The sequence below is a fragment of the Perca flavescens genome, chromosome 1, assembly GCF_004354835.1.
Source record: "Perca flavescens isolate YP-PL-M2 chromosome 1, PFLA_1.0, whole genome shotgun sequence".
NCBI classification, from domain to species: Eukaryota; Metazoa; Chordata; class Actinopteri; order Perciformes; family Percidae; genus Perca; species Perca flavescens.
The window spans coordinates 33,535,027-33,554,933 of NC_041331.1; the positions used below are offsets into that span (position 1 = coordinate 33,535,027).

The 19,907-nt window shown below is 43.6% G+C and overlaps 1 protein-coding gene across 1 annotated transcript in view; it reads left to right on the plus strand.

Annotated features, from left to right (window-relative positions):
- The window catches only part of celf6 (CUGBP Elav-like family member 6), a 140,394-nt gene that overhangs the window by 90,297 nt on the left and 30,190 nt on the right, over nt 1–19,907 (plus strand). Inside the window, exons 3-4 of the mRNA XM_028600501.1 lie at nt 3,351–3,399; nt 16,932–17,060. Of these exons, the coding sequence (XP_028456302.1) occupies nt 3,351–3,399; nt 16,932–17,060 (178 nt within the window). The remainder of the gene's footprint in view (nt 1–3,350; nt 3,400–16,931; nt 17,061–19,907) is intronic.

Sequence of the window (19,907 nt, forward strand, 5' to 3'; positions counted from 1 at the left end):
AGCACACAGGCACAGGGCTGTGAGTTCCCAGGCAAGACAGCATGAGCTGCCTATTTGTCAGCATTGATCAACCCATTAAGGGGCTGTGGTGGGAAGCATATTGGTTTTGGAGGCCAAAGGGGCAGAGAGAGACAAAGATAAAGCAAGACGGGGGGTGTTGAACTCCTTTCAGCCTCGGCAGCCACACGTCTATAGGATGAAAAACCCTGTAGTCCTCCTTTCCAATGTCTATGCAGTTCATTTTGCGCGGCCCGACGGGAAGGTAGTAGATGTCATTTGTCTTACAGCATCTCTGGAGGCTCCACTGTATGTGTTATCTTAGCTTTCTGCCGCTGCAATGCTAGGAAGGAAGAACGGAAGGAAGAAAGGAAGGAACTAGCAAGCCCCTTCAGACACACAGAATGTCACTTTTCCTTGTCCTTTTCCTTAGTGTGGGCGAATGTATGTGTGTAGGCAAAAGGTTGGGTGGTGGGGTGCGGGTGGGTCCTTGCCCTAGGGGAAAGCAGGCTGCCTCTTCGCCCAGCCTCTGATGAATTCATATAATTAACTCTGCCTTGATCTGTTGGCTAATCCTGCACTCAGTAATAAGGGATTAAAATGTCACCTAAGCCACCTGCTGTTATTGAGCCCCTAGACTTTTTGTGCCTCTGTGTGTGTGTGTGTGTGTTTGACAGTGAGATAGAGAGGAAGAGAGAGAGAATAAAAGTGAAGTGAACTTTAAGATTTCTGTGCAGTAAGCACGTGTACTAGAAACACGTCTTCTGTTTGCACAAGACAATATATGTAGAGGACACTATAAAGTAGTTCAGAGAAGCAGACATAACTTACTGCCGCCATATGCATGTGAGCGCTACTCACAACTCCATAGTTTGGCATCAAGCAGAACTCCATGATTTGGCAGGAAGCTGGAGCAGACGTTGCAGCAGACTCGCTCTGAAAACTCATTGTCACAGTCACTAAAAAGGGACATGAAAGTGGGACATGCTGGAAGGTGGGAGTTGAGAATGTTTTTTTTCTCCCCTCTCACTATGACCTCCTTGGACCAAGTATAGAAAAAAAAATAAGAAAGAAAGGAGTGCCAATTGATTGGCTAACAGCCCACAGACCAACGGCCAGCTTGCCTTGCCTGCCTGCTGGCCACCTCCACTTGGTTGCCTAGCAACCCCAAGTGTACTTTTGGGTTGTCTAATGACTCTTGCTGAAGTGGCTCAGGGGCTACTAATGAAGCCTCTTGACCAATCGCTGCCGTTTAAGACCTGGAAGCTGACTGATCACCGGACAGGGATCTTGAGACTTCAGGCTACTCTAAACCTCTTATGTGAGACAAATTCTGCCCCCAACCTGAGCTGCTGTCAGGACACACTCACGCACACACACTTACAATATGTACACAGAACAAACTGCTTACAATGCTCCAACTGACCTTAATACTCTCCACTGCATACTGCATGCTTCACCCTACCTGAACTTGACCTAAGACTCACATGTAAAGATATTCAGTGGAATATCAATGGCTGTTATCCAGCCGGAAATAGAATAATTATACTTCAAGGCCATACAAAGACGATAGTAATGATGCTAAGGGCCCCTTCAGCCCTTAAACCACACTAAACACAGGAGGACTATATCTACTCCATTCTCCCAGAGCTTCAGTTCAAACATCTGGAGTCCTTCCCCCTTGAGCACATACAGTACTGGAATTTAGTGACGACTTACAGTATCGCTTTTGCTTGGTAGCAGCTGCAAAGTCAAACACTTCCAACGTTGTCCACCTTAGGAAAAATGACAATAGAAGATGTATATTTACCTCTTTGCTTCTTGTTTTCACACACATTTGTGTGTGAGTCTGTGTGCAGGTCCATTTGTTTGGGTGTGAGTGTTGGTCTGAGTATCTTTGTATGTGTGTGCGGCTTCATTCGCTTGTCTTTGTGATGCCTCCGTCATCTCTCTAAGCTTTGTTCCAGTGTCACAGCATATTGCCAGGCAAGTGCATTACGTCCCCAGGGTCTCACCATGTATACGCTTGTCTATACAAGTCTTAGGTCTATATTTGGCCGCGGTCAACTGCTGTCAAGTGCTGCGTTGCCTGAGGGCCCAACACCCACTGTGCTGCCCTAGCTGACTGATCTGAGGGGGCAGTACCGTGTGCCATTCACTGGCACTTACATGTTGGACCTGTCCGCATGGCCTAGTTAGAAAAGATAGGCCCACTGCTGACTGAAGCCAGAAAAAACACCATGCCGAATATAAAACACAATGCCAAATATGACACGCGTGGGTAGCCTCAATAAGCAAGGGTCTTCAAAGGTGGCTCTTTACACCTACCCTTTTCACAAAGGAAAGAGGGGATACTATTCCTGTTTCAGAGAAGGCACAAGATCGAGTGTTTTTCTGTATTCATATGGAAACTCCAGGGAGTGAGAAAAAGAATGAAACCGTAGACAGGGGAGGAACAAGAGCCAGGGGATTTTTTATTCACGGCATGCAGTTTTTAAAAGGTTTTTTTATGTTAGCCTGGCGATGTTTTTGCTTTCACCTCACTATAAAATGGTTCTTCAAAGGTTGTTTATCGATTCCCTACTGTTAACCTTTCCCAAGCTGTTTCACAGCTACGCTGTTCGGTGGCTCTCAATAGCTTCCAGAAGAAGCAGGCTGGGGCAGGGTGGGGTTGGCTGTCCAGACCAGTGGCACATTGGTCGTGAGTTGCAAAAGGACTTCTGGGTAGAGAGGGTAGAGGAGGGGGGACAGGGAGAGAGAGAGAGAGAGAGAGAGAGAGAGAGAGAGAGAGAGAGAGAGAGAGAGAGAGAGAGAGAGAGGAGGAAGGGATAGAGGCAGAGAAAGAGGGATTGCTAAGGGTCAGGGATGAGCAGGAAATAGCTGGTGACTGGGAGTCTGGAGCCAGGAGGGGAAAGGAAGAGCAAGGGCCAGCCTGAAAGGACCTCTCCCTGTGGGGCTGGGAGTGGCTGATGTAATGGCATTAATCTCTAAGTGCCATCTGACACCCAGTGTGGCTCCGTCATTGAAAAGTGCTAATTCTGCTGAACTGTGAGGGGAATTCAGGCATCTCTAGAGGCAGTGCCCTGGATTAATTAAACACGTTGGCATGGAGCACTGAACAGCTTTATCTCTTTTACGGCATCGTCACTGTTTGATTTTTGCGTTTAGCTCACAGAGCAGGACAAACTCAGGACATTAACGCCAGGAACACTGCCACATTTCACTTGTTCTCTTCCCACTTCACATATTGTAGCCGTTGCTCTTATCGTTTTCATGCTAACCTGGGATTTCCCTTCTCATCCTTCTCTCTCTCTCTCTCTCTCTCTCTCTCTCCCTTTTACTTCTCTCTCCAGATGAACCGGCCCATCCAGGTGAAGCCAGCCGACAGCGAAGGACGAGGAGGTAATTAACCTTCTCCTGGTCTCTGTTGCAAACCCCCCTTAAAACACAAACACAAACACACACACACACACACACACACACACACACACACACACACACACACACACACACACACACACACACACACACACACACACACCACACACAAACACACAAACACACTGGAACAGTGCAAATGCAATCCTTAATATTCTGCTCTCACTTGAGACACACTGGGAGTTAATAGAGTAGCTCGTAATATAGGTCACTTGCTTCTATTGACTTCCCATCTGTGCCAGCAGAGGGGCTGTCTCAGGTTCACAGTCACTGGGAGCAGTTCAAAGACAAGACAGAGAGAAATGGAAATAAAGAGAGAAAAATAAAAGAGAGGGAATGGAAAAGATAAGGGAGTAGAGGATCTCCATCTCTTGATCTCCATAGAGTAATAGTAAAGTCTGCTTACAGATAAGAGGCAGTGGAAAACACCCCAAACATTCATAGACACAGATAAGCACAAACACACAAACTTATACAAACACCCCAGAGATACAACTTGGAGAGAGACAGTATCAATTTGACTGAATGTATAAATGTATTAGTCACTGGATGAAGGGAAGAGAGAGAGAGCATAAGTCTCTCAAAGTGGGACATACCATTATTTAAGGAGTTTGGAATCTTTTTACACAGTATCTGTTGGAATCTCTCATACACAGTACTGTATCTGTTTTTATCTAGAGGTGCACAACTAAGACTGTTATACACAGCCATTGTTTCACTTCTCTAAAACCCACATGCACAGGTACAGTATTCACTATAAATGTGCCTAAAGTACATTTACACCAGTTTACCTATCTACCTGTATATCTGTCTGCCTCATTAATAGTACCGTGTCATAACACTGGGGTTTTATAGTATAGATTGTTGAACCATCTTAAAGTTATCCGAGTCAGATTCAGTGTGATTCAATGTGTGATGTGAGAATTCCAGTTGAATTCTATTGGCATACTGTTTATGCAAGTTCAATTAGACCATTTGTTTTAAAAGAATGTTCTTCTTTAAAAAGTACACCTGCACACACAGGCATTCATCGTGTTATTTAAATGTGGCAAATGTGGTTTGACACTGCACTAATTCTCTTGCACAGCCTCCTCCTTCCATCTTTAGTCTGAGTGACATGGTGATTGACTAGATCATTGTGAAGCCATTTGTGAATAACATCACTAAGGTTAATGCAGATTAAGCCTGTTAAAGATTTACATTGGTGGAATTGGATCAAATTGAACCGGTCTGTGTCTGCCCTGTGCTTGAATTTCAGAGTGGTGATTTAGACTGCCTAGGTCAGATTAGATTGAGCCACTTTGCTAATTTATGTGGTCAAGTGTGAATCAGATGGCCCATTTCCAATGCCACACACACACACCCGTGTAGATCTTATTTTTGTCATGGCGGCACTTTAATTAACGGCCATCTAAAAACAGGCAAAGTCTGACCGACAAGGCCTGGGCGAGAGCCAATCGGCATTCTCACCAAGATAAATTGGATCTCTGGACTTAAGAGGGGAGGATGGATGGGTCCCAATATCAATTACTACCCCTTTTTCAGCAGAAAGAGACGGCAGATGAACCGGCAGTGTGAATGAAATTCAGAGAGCTCTTAGCCTGGCACAGCCACTGCTAGTCTGTCAGATGAACTTTCTATATGGGAGGACAGGATAGGACACAACACAGAATGAAATAAGACCAAGCAGACAGGCCCCAACAGAGATATTGAGCGTTAATGGCAACAGGAAGTCAGCAGACAGGCCAGGGAAGTAAACCACAGTCACGGCTGACAATGAAATGAGATTTACTATGAAGGCCTGTGGTTAAAAGGAAAATAGACAGCCCAGCTAGGACTGACTAAAGGAGAGAAAGTAGCAAGGGATTCATCTGTGGAAGGCCGAGGAGCAGTCAGGTACACCAATCCCAGCGGGGCCACTAGATTGTCAAACCCAGGGCTGCACCGAGACATTTGTACCTCTAGAATGGAGTCACATTTATCAATACCAAGACATCAGCAATTATCTGTCATGGGAACTTGTACAGGGGTCTAGATTACGTGCCTGTGCAGGCATTAGCGCCCATTACTCCATTTGGAGACTCCAGTAGCCCCTCTTTTGTTCGCGGTGTCCCTGAGAGATGTCCTCTCTCTGGGGATATGGGAGGGTCAGGAGAAGTAAAACCAGAGCAACCCTGCCGCTCGGCTGCCATTGTGGATCACAGAACGGATTCTCTGGCTGTCTATTACAATGACTCATGTCTTATTTTATTTTTCCCTTGGATTATCAAGAAAGAATGGAGCATGGGAGGGGAGCTTCACAGCCTTTAAATCTATTTCTGTTCCTTGAGTCAGCCGACCTCTCCCCACAAAGTCCACATTTATTTGATGCGCTTAACACCACTTTTTTTCCTGCCCATTTCTATCAAACCCTGATTTCAACTCAGAGATACTGAGACATAATTGAGGCATGGGTCTTCTGCTCACTCGCTCTGTGGCCAGTGCAGGAGCAGACACGTACTATATCTCTACTTGAAACCCGAGCGATTTGCTTCAATCCAAAAGAAGCAGAAATGAGGGAAAGTAGACATATCTTGCTCGCTATAGTGAGAGAGGTGAAGATTCAGTGCAAGGCCCATGGAGGAATGCGAGAGAGTGAGAGATGGAAGACAAAAAGAGCGAGAGGGGAAGAGACGACAGGATGAGAAAGTTAACGGAGGGTGATGGAGGCAGCTGAGTGAATCTCAGCAGTAAATCATCTCAGAGCCGCCCCATCCCTATCTCCTCCTCGCCTCGCCAGGAATCTTTTTCCCCCTGACCTTGTCTGCTGCTGTGTCTGTGAAGAAAAGATGGGGCCAGATTATCTATGATTGGAGATGGCCATTATCTAAACACAATCTTGGAGCCAGGTCCCACTCCTCTAGCCACTGCTGTGAGCTTGGAGACCACACTGATGAGAAGAGAGATGATGGGTCAGCCAGCAACACCCTCTCCTTTTATTAACTCTGATAAGACGTTTCAACACTCTCCTCGAATGCCCAGCAACCTCCATCAACATCGACTTTTTCACAAAGTGCCACTCTCAGTGCATTTGTCTACACACCGTCTCTTTACCCTACTTGTTTATTAGCTCCCCATACTTTTGTTTTATTGGATACTTATACAGTGCCAGGAGCATTGCAATCCCTGCATGTGATACTCAGCAGCCCCCTGCGAGCCTTTTTAATATCTTATCCATGCCTTCTGTCTGTCTGGCTGAGGGGAGTCTTTGTAAATGGGTCGTGTTTGTCCTTGCCAACCTACTGCTCTTCAGAAGGTTGACCCCAGTCGGGGCAGTGAATAGATTGACAGGACCTTAAGATGTTGCGCACTGGGCTGTCATGCCCCACCCCAGCGGGTAGGGAAGAGTGAGGGCTGCTGGCTGGTTAAGTCTGGCAGGCCACAGGGGAGGGGCTGTCTGGAGGCACCTCACGCCCACAGAAGAGCACACTCCACTTTACATGCAAATGAAGCCAAAAGACCCCTCTGTGCCTCTAGACACGGTCGTGCAAAACTCTGAAAAGTCAAGAAGAAACCCTGGCAGCGGTTGATGTGTCTGCTGAGAAATACACACGGACATGGGGATACTTGGACAGGCAAAAATAAACCACAGATTTCTAACAGTGACCATTGCAGGGTATTTCTTTAATTTTAAGGCATTGATTAGAGCCCATCCGATATATCGGCGGGCCGATATTACCGGCCGATTTTATTTATTTTCTATTGGTATCGGCATTTATAATAATTTATAATTTTTTAAACATTCATTCATCAGAATCATTTATAATGACAAATGATTCTGTTAACTGAATATTAAAAAAATTAAATAAAAACGGACGAAACACCCTTCAACCATGTTATGAGTGTTGGCGTTGCATAGTTTGTCCACCAGAGGGCACTCTACAACGTCCCTGTTGGCAACACTCTTTAATTTTTTTTGTTATTGTCTTTTTGTTCAAAGGACTTTAAGTTTCATATCTTAAGTTACGCATTTCTAGATGTTTTTTAAATATATATCGGCCAATATATCGGAATATCGGATTTTAAAATCATCAAATATTTGTATCAGTATCGGCCTTAAGAAATCCTTCATCGGTCGGGCTCTAATGTAAATTGCTTTTTTTGCAGGGCTCTATGATTGGGCCTCGCCATTAGAGAAGAGATTTCTAAAGTAGAAAAAGAAGGAGTTCAAATATTTGGACTGAAGCCGCAACAGGCTTCTCACGTTTCAAGTTTCAAGTTTTGGTTCTGTGCTGGTTTTTGATCATGCATACCAGAAGGTTTAAAGCTCCCCTCCCACTCCCCTGGGTAAAGGGATGTGACAGCTCTAGTGGTATAAGTAATGCATTTACAAACACGAAGCCTGTATCCTTTCATCGTGCCTGATACACTGACAATTTGAATGTTTGTTCTCCTCCGATTATTCCATTTACCACCTCACTATACTGGATAATCCACTTGCATACATCAGATTGGGACCAGCAGCAGAAAGGTTTAATGTCTGGCTGCACGTCATTTTCACTGGGATGGGGTCCAATTACTTCTGTTAGCTGGGTAGAAACTAAAAAAAAAAAAAAGTTAGAAGTAGAATAGGGCTTATTAAGTAGTTGAAGATGTGTAAAAGAAGAGGGAATACTTATGGGGGTTAAGAAATGCAGCTGAACAGATATATCAAGCAAATTGTTTTACAATGACCTCACTATGTTACTTTACACTTTCTACATTCAACACGAATTGAACTGTGCATATTGACATATTATTCTTCATCAAATTTGAGGATTTTTGATTTCTAACATTATATCAACTCGGAATAAAACGCAACACCTTACTGTTGTACTACAACAGGTGAACTACTGTATAAACAGTCTCACCCAGGACAATGGTTGAGTGGGTGCTATGTACTTGAATCTCCATCAAGCAATATTTGTTATTATAAATATCATATCAAATGATTCCCTGTAATTTAAAAGAGTTGCTCATACTGCTGATAGTGATAATTAATATTACACTCTGGAGTTTTTTGCATTTGAGGGCTCCTGGTCCCTGCTCATACTTTACTCTGAGTTAGCTTAAAAGTTTAAATTTATGCTGACGGCTACTATTTGTAAGTTCCTAACCCTGAAACAACATTAGAATGTTAGCAAACCAGCTGACTAGGTATCCCAGGTCAGGCCTCCCTGTTGCACCTGCTAACACTGCCACGTACAAAAGGAGGTGCAGATATCCTGGGTATTGCTTCATCCCACTATCCATGCTGACTTAGACTGATGACTGAACACAGGCTCAAATGATACATTACTTTAAAATACTTCACCATCTGAAATCATCTCACTGTGGGTTAATTCCCACACTAAGAGAAGGTTGTATGCATATTTTTAATTGTATGTGAAAATGCTTCCATTTGCCTTCATGTTGTTTTTCTCTTGTCCATTTTTAAAAAAGCCATTTGTTACCTCCGCCAAGGAAGTTGTGTTTTCAGTTTGGTGTGTCAACAGGAATATGGAAAACAAATCTGGGTCCAATTTTCTTGAAACTTTGAGGAAAGGTGTAGCATGGACCAAGGAAGAACCCATTACATTTTGGAGCGGATCCAAATCACAGCGCAGATACACACATTATTTTTCACTTTTGTTACCATTAATGTGGTGTTGGAATGATCTGAAAAATTACTTCCCGACTGGGAAATGTCACACTGCATTAACATTGTGAGATAGGGCAAGCCTTGGTGGAGGTCTGCGCTTTCTAAGTGCCCTTTTAGTTCCCAATGTATTTAAAGGGGTGATGGAATGATTATATAGGGTATTTCACACTGTTCCTTAAGGTCTCTTAATAGGGTTTGTAACATCCGTTGGGTGGAAAATGACCCGGTTGATATTTTATGGGTCCTTATGCATCCCTGTGTTTTGGCCCTATTTGGAACGACATCTTTTCTTCCAAATATGGTATGCTCATGAATATTTAGATGAGCTGCACGCTGATTGCTTGAGCGAACCACATACACACACACACACACACACAGACACGTAGCTACACGCACACACACACACACACACACACACACACACACACACACACACACACACACACACACACACACACACACAGGGCTACACAAAGACACGTAGCCACACACACACACACACACACACACACACACACACACACACACAGAGAGCTACACACACAGAGCTACACACACACACACACACACAGCTACACAAACACACAGAGCTACACACACACACACACACACACACACACACACACACACGAACTACACACACACACACACACACACACACACACACACACACACACAGAGCTACACACACACACACACACACACACACACACACACACACAGACACACACACAGACACACACACACACACACACACACACACACACACACACACACACACACACACACTCTGTGACATGCCCAGACATGCCCGGGCGCAGCCGTGGCTGCACAAAATGCAACATTTCGACACTTTCATTACAACTAGTGTTGTTGTAACGTTACCCTCGGAACCTCCACCAAAGAATCACAACTCACCCTGTAGCTAGTCAGCGTGGGGAAATTTAGCGGAATCCCCGCAGGCACGTCCTCTGCGCCGCTGCGTTAGATCCAAACTCCCGCTCCATTGTCCGATATACTTGTTCTAAACCCTTTTCTCTGGGCCAGTATTCCATTGTACAGCCTGGAACACTGCATTTACGACGTGGTTAATTTCCAATATCCTTGAAAAACTTCAAAACTGTCTTTCTTCTTTCTAAAGTACACAGTGCAGCTCGTGTGGGAGATCCTGACAGAGCTCCAGCTCAGCGGGTCTGTGAAGGGGGAGAGGCCGACCGGGAAGGCATCAAACCCGGCCAGCAGCCGCCTGCTGTCACGGCAGATTGTGGAGCTCTTGAAGTCCGACACTGTCTTTGGCTAATTTGCAATTAGCCATAGGTTTTCGTAAAACAGCCCAACAGCTCTACATAGTTGATTTCTCGCATAAAAAAGTCTGAGAAGTGAATTTAGTGATGTAATATCAGAGATCTGCGTGACCTAGATTCAGAAGACTAAGCTGACCTGAGGTCAGTGGTGTAGCCTTAGCCTATGCAAATGTTGGGGCGTGACAAAGACTAGGAGTTGAGGAGTTGACGTCAACTTTTAGCTTTGTTGAGATTCGCCCGTTTTCAGCAGCAGTTTCAAATTGTGAAATCTGCAGAGGAATCTGGGATTTTGAGGTTCTATGCATGTCCTATTTACCCACCAAACTGTCGTTTTTCAACTATGAGAAGGTAAAATCGGTTTTGCATTCTATCAACCTTTTAATCACATTTATCCCAAAAGTGGCTAAATATGCTAAGATTTGTTTTCTCTCAATGATGTGCAGATAATGCTTATTATCTACAGCAAAAATGAAAGTAAATGGCACCTTTTGATTCCAAACAGACTCCCTCTTTACCTCAGTTTACACAACTGGGACATACAGTAGATGATGAAAAAAAGTCTAAGTCAATATTAAGAAGCCGAAGCCAACATTTTGTACACCCGGTCTGTATGCCTACATGTGCGAGTGTGTCTGGTGGCGGGCCTCCCAGGCAGCATCGCACCAGGCTTTTTTAATGAGACCATGAGAAGCACAACTTCTCTGTTGTGCTGCCTGGAACATTACTCTGCATTTGAAATGCACCCGGCGGCCTAGCAGGCATCTTTAATCGTTGGATGCAGCTGTCCATGCTTTCTGAACACTTACTACTAGCAAGCTTCCCTGACTGCTGCCAGCAGGCAATAAGATAAAAATATATATATTTACCATGACACAGGAGCAGGAGAGTAATTCTTTAAAAAAGAATATTCCCATTATTGCCAAAACAAAAGCAGAAACTTATGAAAAGTAGACTTCACGGCAACTGATTCTTTGCCTGGAGAGAAAGAGTAGGGTGAGGGATGGCAATAAAGGGTAAAGAGAAAGATATAGAGAGGGCAATAGAGAGACAAAAGGAGATGAGAGGAAAGGAAAAGCACAATCTATATGCATATACTGCAGCCTACAACACAAGTAGCACTTCATTCCAGGGAGAGAAGCATCAATCTTGACAGCATATGGCGCCTGTGCAAAATCCATTAATTTTTAATATACCGGGCGATGAAATGAAAAGGCTTCCTGAGACGAGCAATTGTCAGATGTCAGTAGTGTTTTGATAACTTTTTTGATCTTTTTTTATTTGCATTCATAAAACAAGGCTGTCCACATGTCACCTCTGTTTGGACATGGCTGGAAACTGACATGGAACCATTTTCCACACAATTGCTCCCACCTTCAGTCAGCAGATGAGGAAACTAAAAAGATGTGTGGATTACTTGTACTAGTACTGTGTGAGAGGAAGTGAGTGTGCACTGGCAAAGGCCTGAAAAAGATGAGATGTATAGGATATGAATACTATGTCTTCGCACACATGTATATGGGCATTCATATACTGTATACAGTACAGGCCAAAAGTTTGGACACACCTTCTCATTCAATGTGTTTCGTTATTTTCATGACTATTTAGATTGTAGATTCTCACTGAATGCATCAAAACTATGAATGAACACATATGGAATTATGTACTTAACAAAAAAGTGTGAAATAACTGAAAACATGTCTTATATTTTAGATTCTTCAAAGTAGCCACCCTTTGCTTTTTTTGATAACTCTGCAAACCCTTGGTGTTCTCTCAATGAGCTTCATGAGGTAGTCACCTGAAATGGTTTTCACTTCACAAGTGTGCTTTAATTAGTGGAATTTTTTCCCTTATTAATAAAAAAGCAAAGGGTGACTACTTTGAAGAATCTAAAATATAAGACATGTTTTCAGTTATTTCACACTTTTTTGTTAAGTACATAATTCCATATGTGTTCATTCATAGTTTTGATGCCTTATGAGTACTGTAGGCTACATGAATAAAAAATACAAATATAACAAATATCTTTTTCCATACACACAAACCTGTTTTTATGTTTCAATGTATCCTCAAATCTGCTAATTATATTTTAATGTATACAGTGGAAATGTTCCAGGATTAATTAGTGGTGTTTGAGGATGCAATGACACAAAAAACATCACAATGATGTAGCCAGGCTTCCTAACTACCACGCACACATTATTATTTTAAAGTAGTGGCAAGGTTTGAAAGTGCAGATTACAAAGGTCTCTTCAGAGTAGAGCAGAGAAGTACTGTAGAGCTCAAATGTTCTCCAGCTGTGTGGCTCAGCTCTGTTAGAGGGATAAGAAGAGCCTCTCTCATTGAGAGATAAGTACCAGGAGGTCAAACAGTCGGCTCAATGAGTTCGGTCATACTTCTGTATCCTCAGACAGTTCCATAGGAAGGTCCTCACCCCTCTTAATGCAAATACATGACTGTACTTGAGAAAAATATTCTTTCTCTACTTCTTTTTTCTTCTCTCCCCACTTGTAATGGATAACTCTTTGGAGTCATGAAGTTGTCTCCTTGTGCAGAGGGTGCTTTACAAGATATTTATTTATATTCATAAAATTCAAAAATAACAATTTATAGCTTGAGAGTGGCCATAGGAGATGAGCGAGAACATGCTAAATCCAATAAGAGCTGCATTGGAGACAGGTGCAAAGTGGACTAATTAATAGCAACATATACTCTGGCTAGGGCATGCAGTGGGCCGACTGAGACACTCTTAGGTCAGGCAATGAAAAGATAGCAGCTCCAAATTCATTTTCTCATCGTGGCTCTCCAAAAGGAAGGCTCCCAAGTACACTCACACTTCCTTTAATGCCTTCACTGGGGTGTAATTTATTTTTGCGTTTGCCAGCACATTTTGAAAGTTCATTACTTTGCTCATGGCTTGTTAATTAGCCTTGTAAAGCCGCCATTAGATCTCCTCGGGCCAGGACCGAGATGAGACTTTTGTCCCAAAACATTAACACACTGCAGGCGGCCTGTAAAACTGCACTCTTCCCATTTTGGTTGTAACAGTGACACCTAGGTGAAAATCTGAAAGATGCAAGGACAATCAAGGCAAAGTCGTGTGCTCTGGAGGGGCCTCATTTCATGTTTCACCTTTGCTGCCATGGACAGGGATCAGGCTCATTTCTCTTCAACACCTGTTCAGGGCTGACTTTACAGCTACGCAGCTTCTCCGCTGATGCCCAATATCCAGCTAGATGTCTGTCCTCCGGTCGGTCTTTGCTAAATCCCAGTTGGCAGTATAAGTGGCTGGCTCTGTGGTGATCTTTTCAGGTTTCTAACTCACTTTCAACCCTGGAGCTCCAAGGGAGGAGGGACAGTAATGAGCAGTAGTACCAGGCTCAGCTGGCGGGTTTGAGAATTCCTGCTGTGTGAGGCGTGACTACAGGAACATGGACTGACACCACAGCTACAACACCAGCAGTAGAGACACGGCAGCATGGCCTTATTGATTATGCAGGTGCTCATTTGTGTGGCCAAGCGGGTAGCAGGCACGTGTCTCATTTGAACTTTACAGGAATGGAACAGGATCCGATTTCCCTGCTGCAAAAAGGAAGCCCTGGTGCTTTATTTTTAGAACAGCTGCGTCTAATGGGGCCTGGCAGGTACAGGAGGCGTCACATCTGTCGAGGCCCAGGTGATGCTCTCGCCCTCCGCTCCTCGCCCGCTCCCAACCAGTCAAATGACTCACACTGAAGATCAACAGTGTCATTTCCAATAAACTCTTCTTCCTCTTCCTGCCACTTTCCATCAGTTCTGGCGATGGGTTCTTGCTAGTAGCCATTTCATTCCACAACACAGCGGAATAGGGAATGCATAATGGAAAAGATGTAAAGAAGATGAATGCCAAGGCACTGGGAAGATTAATTCAAAAACTTAATTCAGCTTTCTGGCTGGCAAACATGTAGTGGTATAGAGCCCATACATCTGAGCCAGAGACCCTCCTCTGGAGCTCAGGAAGCATCTCTGACATGCAGTGGCAGTGAAGATATTGGAGTAGGTGAGGCTGCCCTTCAAACTTAATGAGAAACAACACTGCAAATTTCACTCCAGTTGAATATTGGTCAGGATATTTGGAAAAGTCAGTACTCCCCGTCAGCCCGGATGTTAAATAACACTAGATACAGGTTACATTTAGACTGCACAAAAGGGACTGCTTTCTCATTTTAACACGGTTCCTTGGCCACTTACCCTTCACCTTTTCCCATTGATACATTTTACATATAACGTCAGTTTGATAGTCAGAATGTAGCCCTGATATTTCCACGATTCATGTCGGTTCGTAATTTGGTCATAAACAACCGAGTTTCTTGCCATTCCTTAGATATTTTTGACGATTTCGGCGTCGGTTCTTACAGACAGAAGTTCCTAAATCTCTTAGTCTTTCCAGTCATACATTTACATTGGCGTCTTCATGTAAATCACCCTTCTTCTTCACTCTTGGAAACTTGCTGTTTCGCGCCAGCCGCATGATAGAAGCGTCATCAGCACACCTACTCGCTTGACGTGTTTCTTCGGACAACGACCGGCTCTATTCACACATGGGATCAATCGGACATTATACAGACTTTGTACTAGGGGGCTGGCAGAGAAAAGTCTGTTCCTGTCTTTAATGTCTGGTCCAACTGATTCTGACATTTGCGTTCTCACATACAGCTCCTCTGGGTGATGTCTAGATAAATGCAAGTTCAGGGTTGCAGTCCATGTGTAAAAGCGGCTTTTGGCAACAATAAATGGACATTAAGAAGTAGATCTGCTCCAAGAATCTCAGCATCATTTTACTATGTTTGACATATAAAAAATAAAATGAGGTTAACTACTCATAACAGTGTAAAATAAACAGCTATTTAAACCACAGAAAATTAGGGCTGTCAAAATTAACGCGTACATTTTTGCGTTAATTTTTTAATATTTAACTTTAAAAAAAATATAAAAAAATTAAAAAATTAACGAAATTAACACAGCTGTGTTTGTTTACTTCATGTGGCGGCTGAGAAACGTAATACGTCTCCATAACACCAGGCGGCGCTACTCTGTATTGTTGTCCAAGTAATGAAAACCGGCAGCTGATTGGACGAACGCGTCACATGGGTTTGTTTTCTCCGGATATTGAGAGCCAGACTGTCATGGCGGCCGTTCAGAATACGATCTCATATTGTACTAAGATAGTTCACTGAAACATGTTTCTGAAAACATTTTAAGCGAGAAATAGGCCGTGCAGTTGCTGAATCTATCTTCATTTCAGCTCAACAAAGGTCAGTTTAGAAGATTTTGAGAGACTAGTCACGTCACCTCACTCCGCTCGCCATTTCCGGGTGAGTCACGAGCAGGCGACAGCAGCCGGGGACGGTGACAAAAATCTGCTCTCAAGTCGGACAGTTTCTAGCCGTTTCCAGCAGCCTTCAGCAGGACTAAATCAGCCAAATTGTTGCTGCTGTTGTTCTGAAAGATATTAAACATTCTGAACTTAGCAGAACCTTTCCTTGTTTGTTTTTTTCTTCATATTTGCAAAGTTAAATGATTGAGCATTTAAATATCCATTATTATAAGCTTCAGTCTCAATTTAAAAAAGCGATTAATCGCGATTAATTACAGCAAATTGTGCAATTAATTAGTTAATTTTTTTTAATCGATTGACAGCCCTACAGAAAATATAACAGAAATATTTATTCAGGACCTATTTCAGACCAATTTCTACTTTTGTTTCAAGGCATGAGAACTAGACCTTGTAGCTTTTATCATTAAAATGTTTTGCAATGCATTTGTTATTTCTGGGTGGCAAACACTGGGCAATTGTTTTAAATTCTACTCAGTATTTTCAAGTATTTGTTCCCCAACTTCAAGATTTGACGCATTGATACTGAAGAATGTGACTGCCTTAAATTTGGCTCCATACAACATATTTTACAGATTGTCAGCAGAAAGTGGAGCGGATGAAAAAAGTATAGTCTTGGAAGTACATGCTGGCTGAGACACTGCTTAGTTTTGTCACTTTTACCGAGTTTATCATGGAATAGATTGTGTTGCGGAGTTTACTCGTGCTTATTATAATTCCTACTCCTTTGGTGATGAGGAAATGTAATACCATGTTCTTGTTCCATGTTCTCTTTCAACTCAGTGAATTAAGCATCCAGACGATCTAACAGTTTGTCTACCTGTGCAAAACATCCCCGCTCTCTTTCTAACTCTACCTGAAACCCACAGCGCTCCAAACAGCATCTGTATCAAATGTCACCGTGGCAGACTTGAATAGCTCACTGGAAAAGGGAATACAACTCCCTCATACCAGGGTGGGGTGGCACACCACACAACAGTAAGATCAACAACAATAACAACAGCAGCGTAGGCTCAACACAGCAGACTGCTGATAAAAGGGGCGGTTTTGAGTTGCACAAGTTTCTCTCAGCTCAGCAGAACGGTGCCATCAGCTGTAGCATTTGTTCTCTCCTCTCTTCCACCCTCCCTCCTTCCCTCCCCCTTCCTCTCTTCCTATCCAGAAGACAGGAAGCTGTTTGTGGGAATGCTCGGCAAGCAGCAGAGCGAGGATGACGTCCGGCGGCTGTTCGAGACCTTTGGCCAGATCGAGGAGTGCACCGTCCTGCGTGGGCCTGATGGGGCCAGTAAGGGTCAGAGCCCACACACCTCCCACTCTTTTTCCCCTGTCTGTCCCTCTTAATCCCTCTGTCTGTCAATACGTGTGCTGTCTCTCTCTCTCTCTCTCTCTCTTTTTGCTCCTCACATTTTTAGAACCGTCCTTCACCTGTTGTGCGCTCATTGACATTGTCTGCGATCCACTGTGCTCTTCTGAATAACTCATCCTTCCTTTCAGCTATTCTGTTTATTTCACCACCTCTTATGTGTCTCGCTCGCGTTTCTTTCATACCTCATTGCCACTGTGCTCCGACACCTCCTCCCATCACACATTCCTTTTCTCACTACTCTCTGTATTTCCCTTGCCTTTTTTGTTCTCACTCTACCTCTCCTTTTTTCTTTCCCTCCCGAACTTCGTATAATGTTGTCTCTTCATCACGGCAGCTCCTCTCACCCTGGGCTTGTACTCAACAAATCCATCAAACAACACCTCGTCTTTGAGCTCGCCCCCTCTCCTCCTCCTCCTTCTCCTCCTCATCCTCAGCCCCTTTGTGTTTTCTCAAAAGCGGGGGGATGTAATCATGTTTGTTTCCCACATTCCCGTCATCCCTCCCCAGAGACACTATTGGACGATAATGTCCTACTGTAAATAAAGCAGCCAGGCTCAGAGTTTTGCTGCTGTCACTCACTGTGCAGCAGATTTGCCTGCATTCAGGAACAGCTTATGCATTCATGTCTGTGGCTTATGTGCTATTAAGTTAGTAGAGCGTGGTCAAATTAAAGATGGCTGTGAAATGTGCGATGCAGGTGGGATTGTTCTGAGAGAGTGAGAGGCTCAGTCTTTGATGGGTCTCTGTCTCACAGCCATATTTGGAGTGATAACGTCAGTGATAGTGCTCGGAACCTCTACCTCCTTTTCTCTCTGTTGACTGTGATTTATTGTCCTATGTGTGAAAAAGATGTGTGGGAAGGCAAAGGAGAGGGGTTGATATTGCACAAGCCTTCTTAGTATATCAAAGGAAAAGGTTGGCTATACTGAACCACACGACTATCTGTGTCTACATCTGTTCCTCTCACTGTTAATCCCGGGTCTATTGCTCTGAGTCGCCCCACTGGCCCACTACCTTTCTTTCTCCCTGGCTTGTTTCCTCTCCCTCCCTCCCTCCCTCCCTCCCCGCCTCCCTTTCGTCCTGTCTGCTCAGATGCCTCAAGCTGATTGACAGCACGTAAAATGAAATAAGGCCGGTGCTGCTGTGTCAAACAGGAGCTAGTTTTCTCCCTCATTTGCACTTCCACTCCTTTTCACCCTCTTGCACCCTGCACCTCATCTCTTTCTCCTCTCTTCACATGCCATACATTTCCTGTGTTGCTATTTGTCTCTCTCTATTATCACTGGCTTGATCATTACCTTTTCTTCAAGTTTTCACTGCTATGAAATGGAAAACTGTAGAGCAATGTTAACTATGAATGCTACCACCAGACAAAGGTCTCATATATAGGTATCTGGTCCTATCACTCACTGTGCAACAGTCCCACGCAATCATTACGGGATGTTACGGCAAATTATTTTTCCAGCCGCCTCGCTTGGGATGAGGTTGCCATAATTTGAATGAGACAGACCTTGAAATTGACAGTGCTATCTGTTCCATGATGGAGGCTTTGTCCCCTGTTGATGTAAATTTATGCTACTCAGAAGCTTTTCAGCACCCCTCTTCACCCAATAAAAAGGCCGAGAAGTTTAACATCCATCTCTCTATGGCGCTGCTCCTCAAAGTACTTTCAAAGTGCAACACTTGCTGCCAGAGTTGAATAGAGCCCTGAATTGTCAGGAAAAATAGAGAGATGGCTTTTACGTCTATAATTAAGTTGTGTTATAAATGTCACCCATTCAGCGGGATGGAATTCATGCATACATATTATTACCCCGGGAATTCAAAAGGCAGTGCAGATCCTCTTGCTTGAAAGCAATACAATCTCTCTTTTTCCTTTTTCCCCCCATCTCATTCTGAGCCATCAAATTCAAAAACTCAAATGTGCACTATAATTTATGAGGCTGTAGCACTTTCAATTCTTCTGAGATGTTGTGCTCTGTGTCCCTTAACTTTTTTCTTTTCTAGGTCAGGAAAAGTGAGGCTACAGTATTGTTTTTTTTTCTGGTGGAGAAATTTGAGGACATTGTATGTTTGACATGACTTTGCCATTGATGGTGTATGCCAAGTCCTGTGGTTTTGAGTGTCTTTCTGGCTGGGCTGAGCTGCTGGGGTCACTGGGATTCTGGCACAATCTGATAGCCTTGTTAGGGAACCAACAGCAAGTCATCTTGCCTTACAAAACAAAAAGGCTTTTGCAAGAACAAACTGCCCCTTATTATTTCAACAACAGAGGTTAAATGGTTTTGTTCCTTCAGAGACAGACTGGCAGTCAAATGGCACACAGTAGGCTGATGCATTTCAGTTGGACAAATGAAGACCTTTCCTGCCTCTACCCAGAGGGACGTTCAAGTGAAGTAAAAGGGTGCTCGAGTGCTGTGGCAGAATCAAAGGCTTCTTTGACTTATCTGTTTGCCTCTGTAGATTTATATAGCTTTGAGGACATTTGACAGTACAGGAAACACATGGCCTTTACTACTCACCACATGTCTGCACACAACAGTTTCAACTGCTTACCATTTATTGTATGGCTGGAATGTGGACAGTAAGCCTCAGATAAAGGTGGAAATTGTCTTTCATTGATTCTGATCTTTTTGATTTTGTCAGGAAACGATTAATCTGCTTGTCTGGGTAGCAAAGCTGACTCCTGAGATGTAGAAGTGAAGGGGTCACTGCCAGGCACAGAACACCCCCTGAGCCTACCTATCAGTGTTTGTAATTGGAATCAATCAT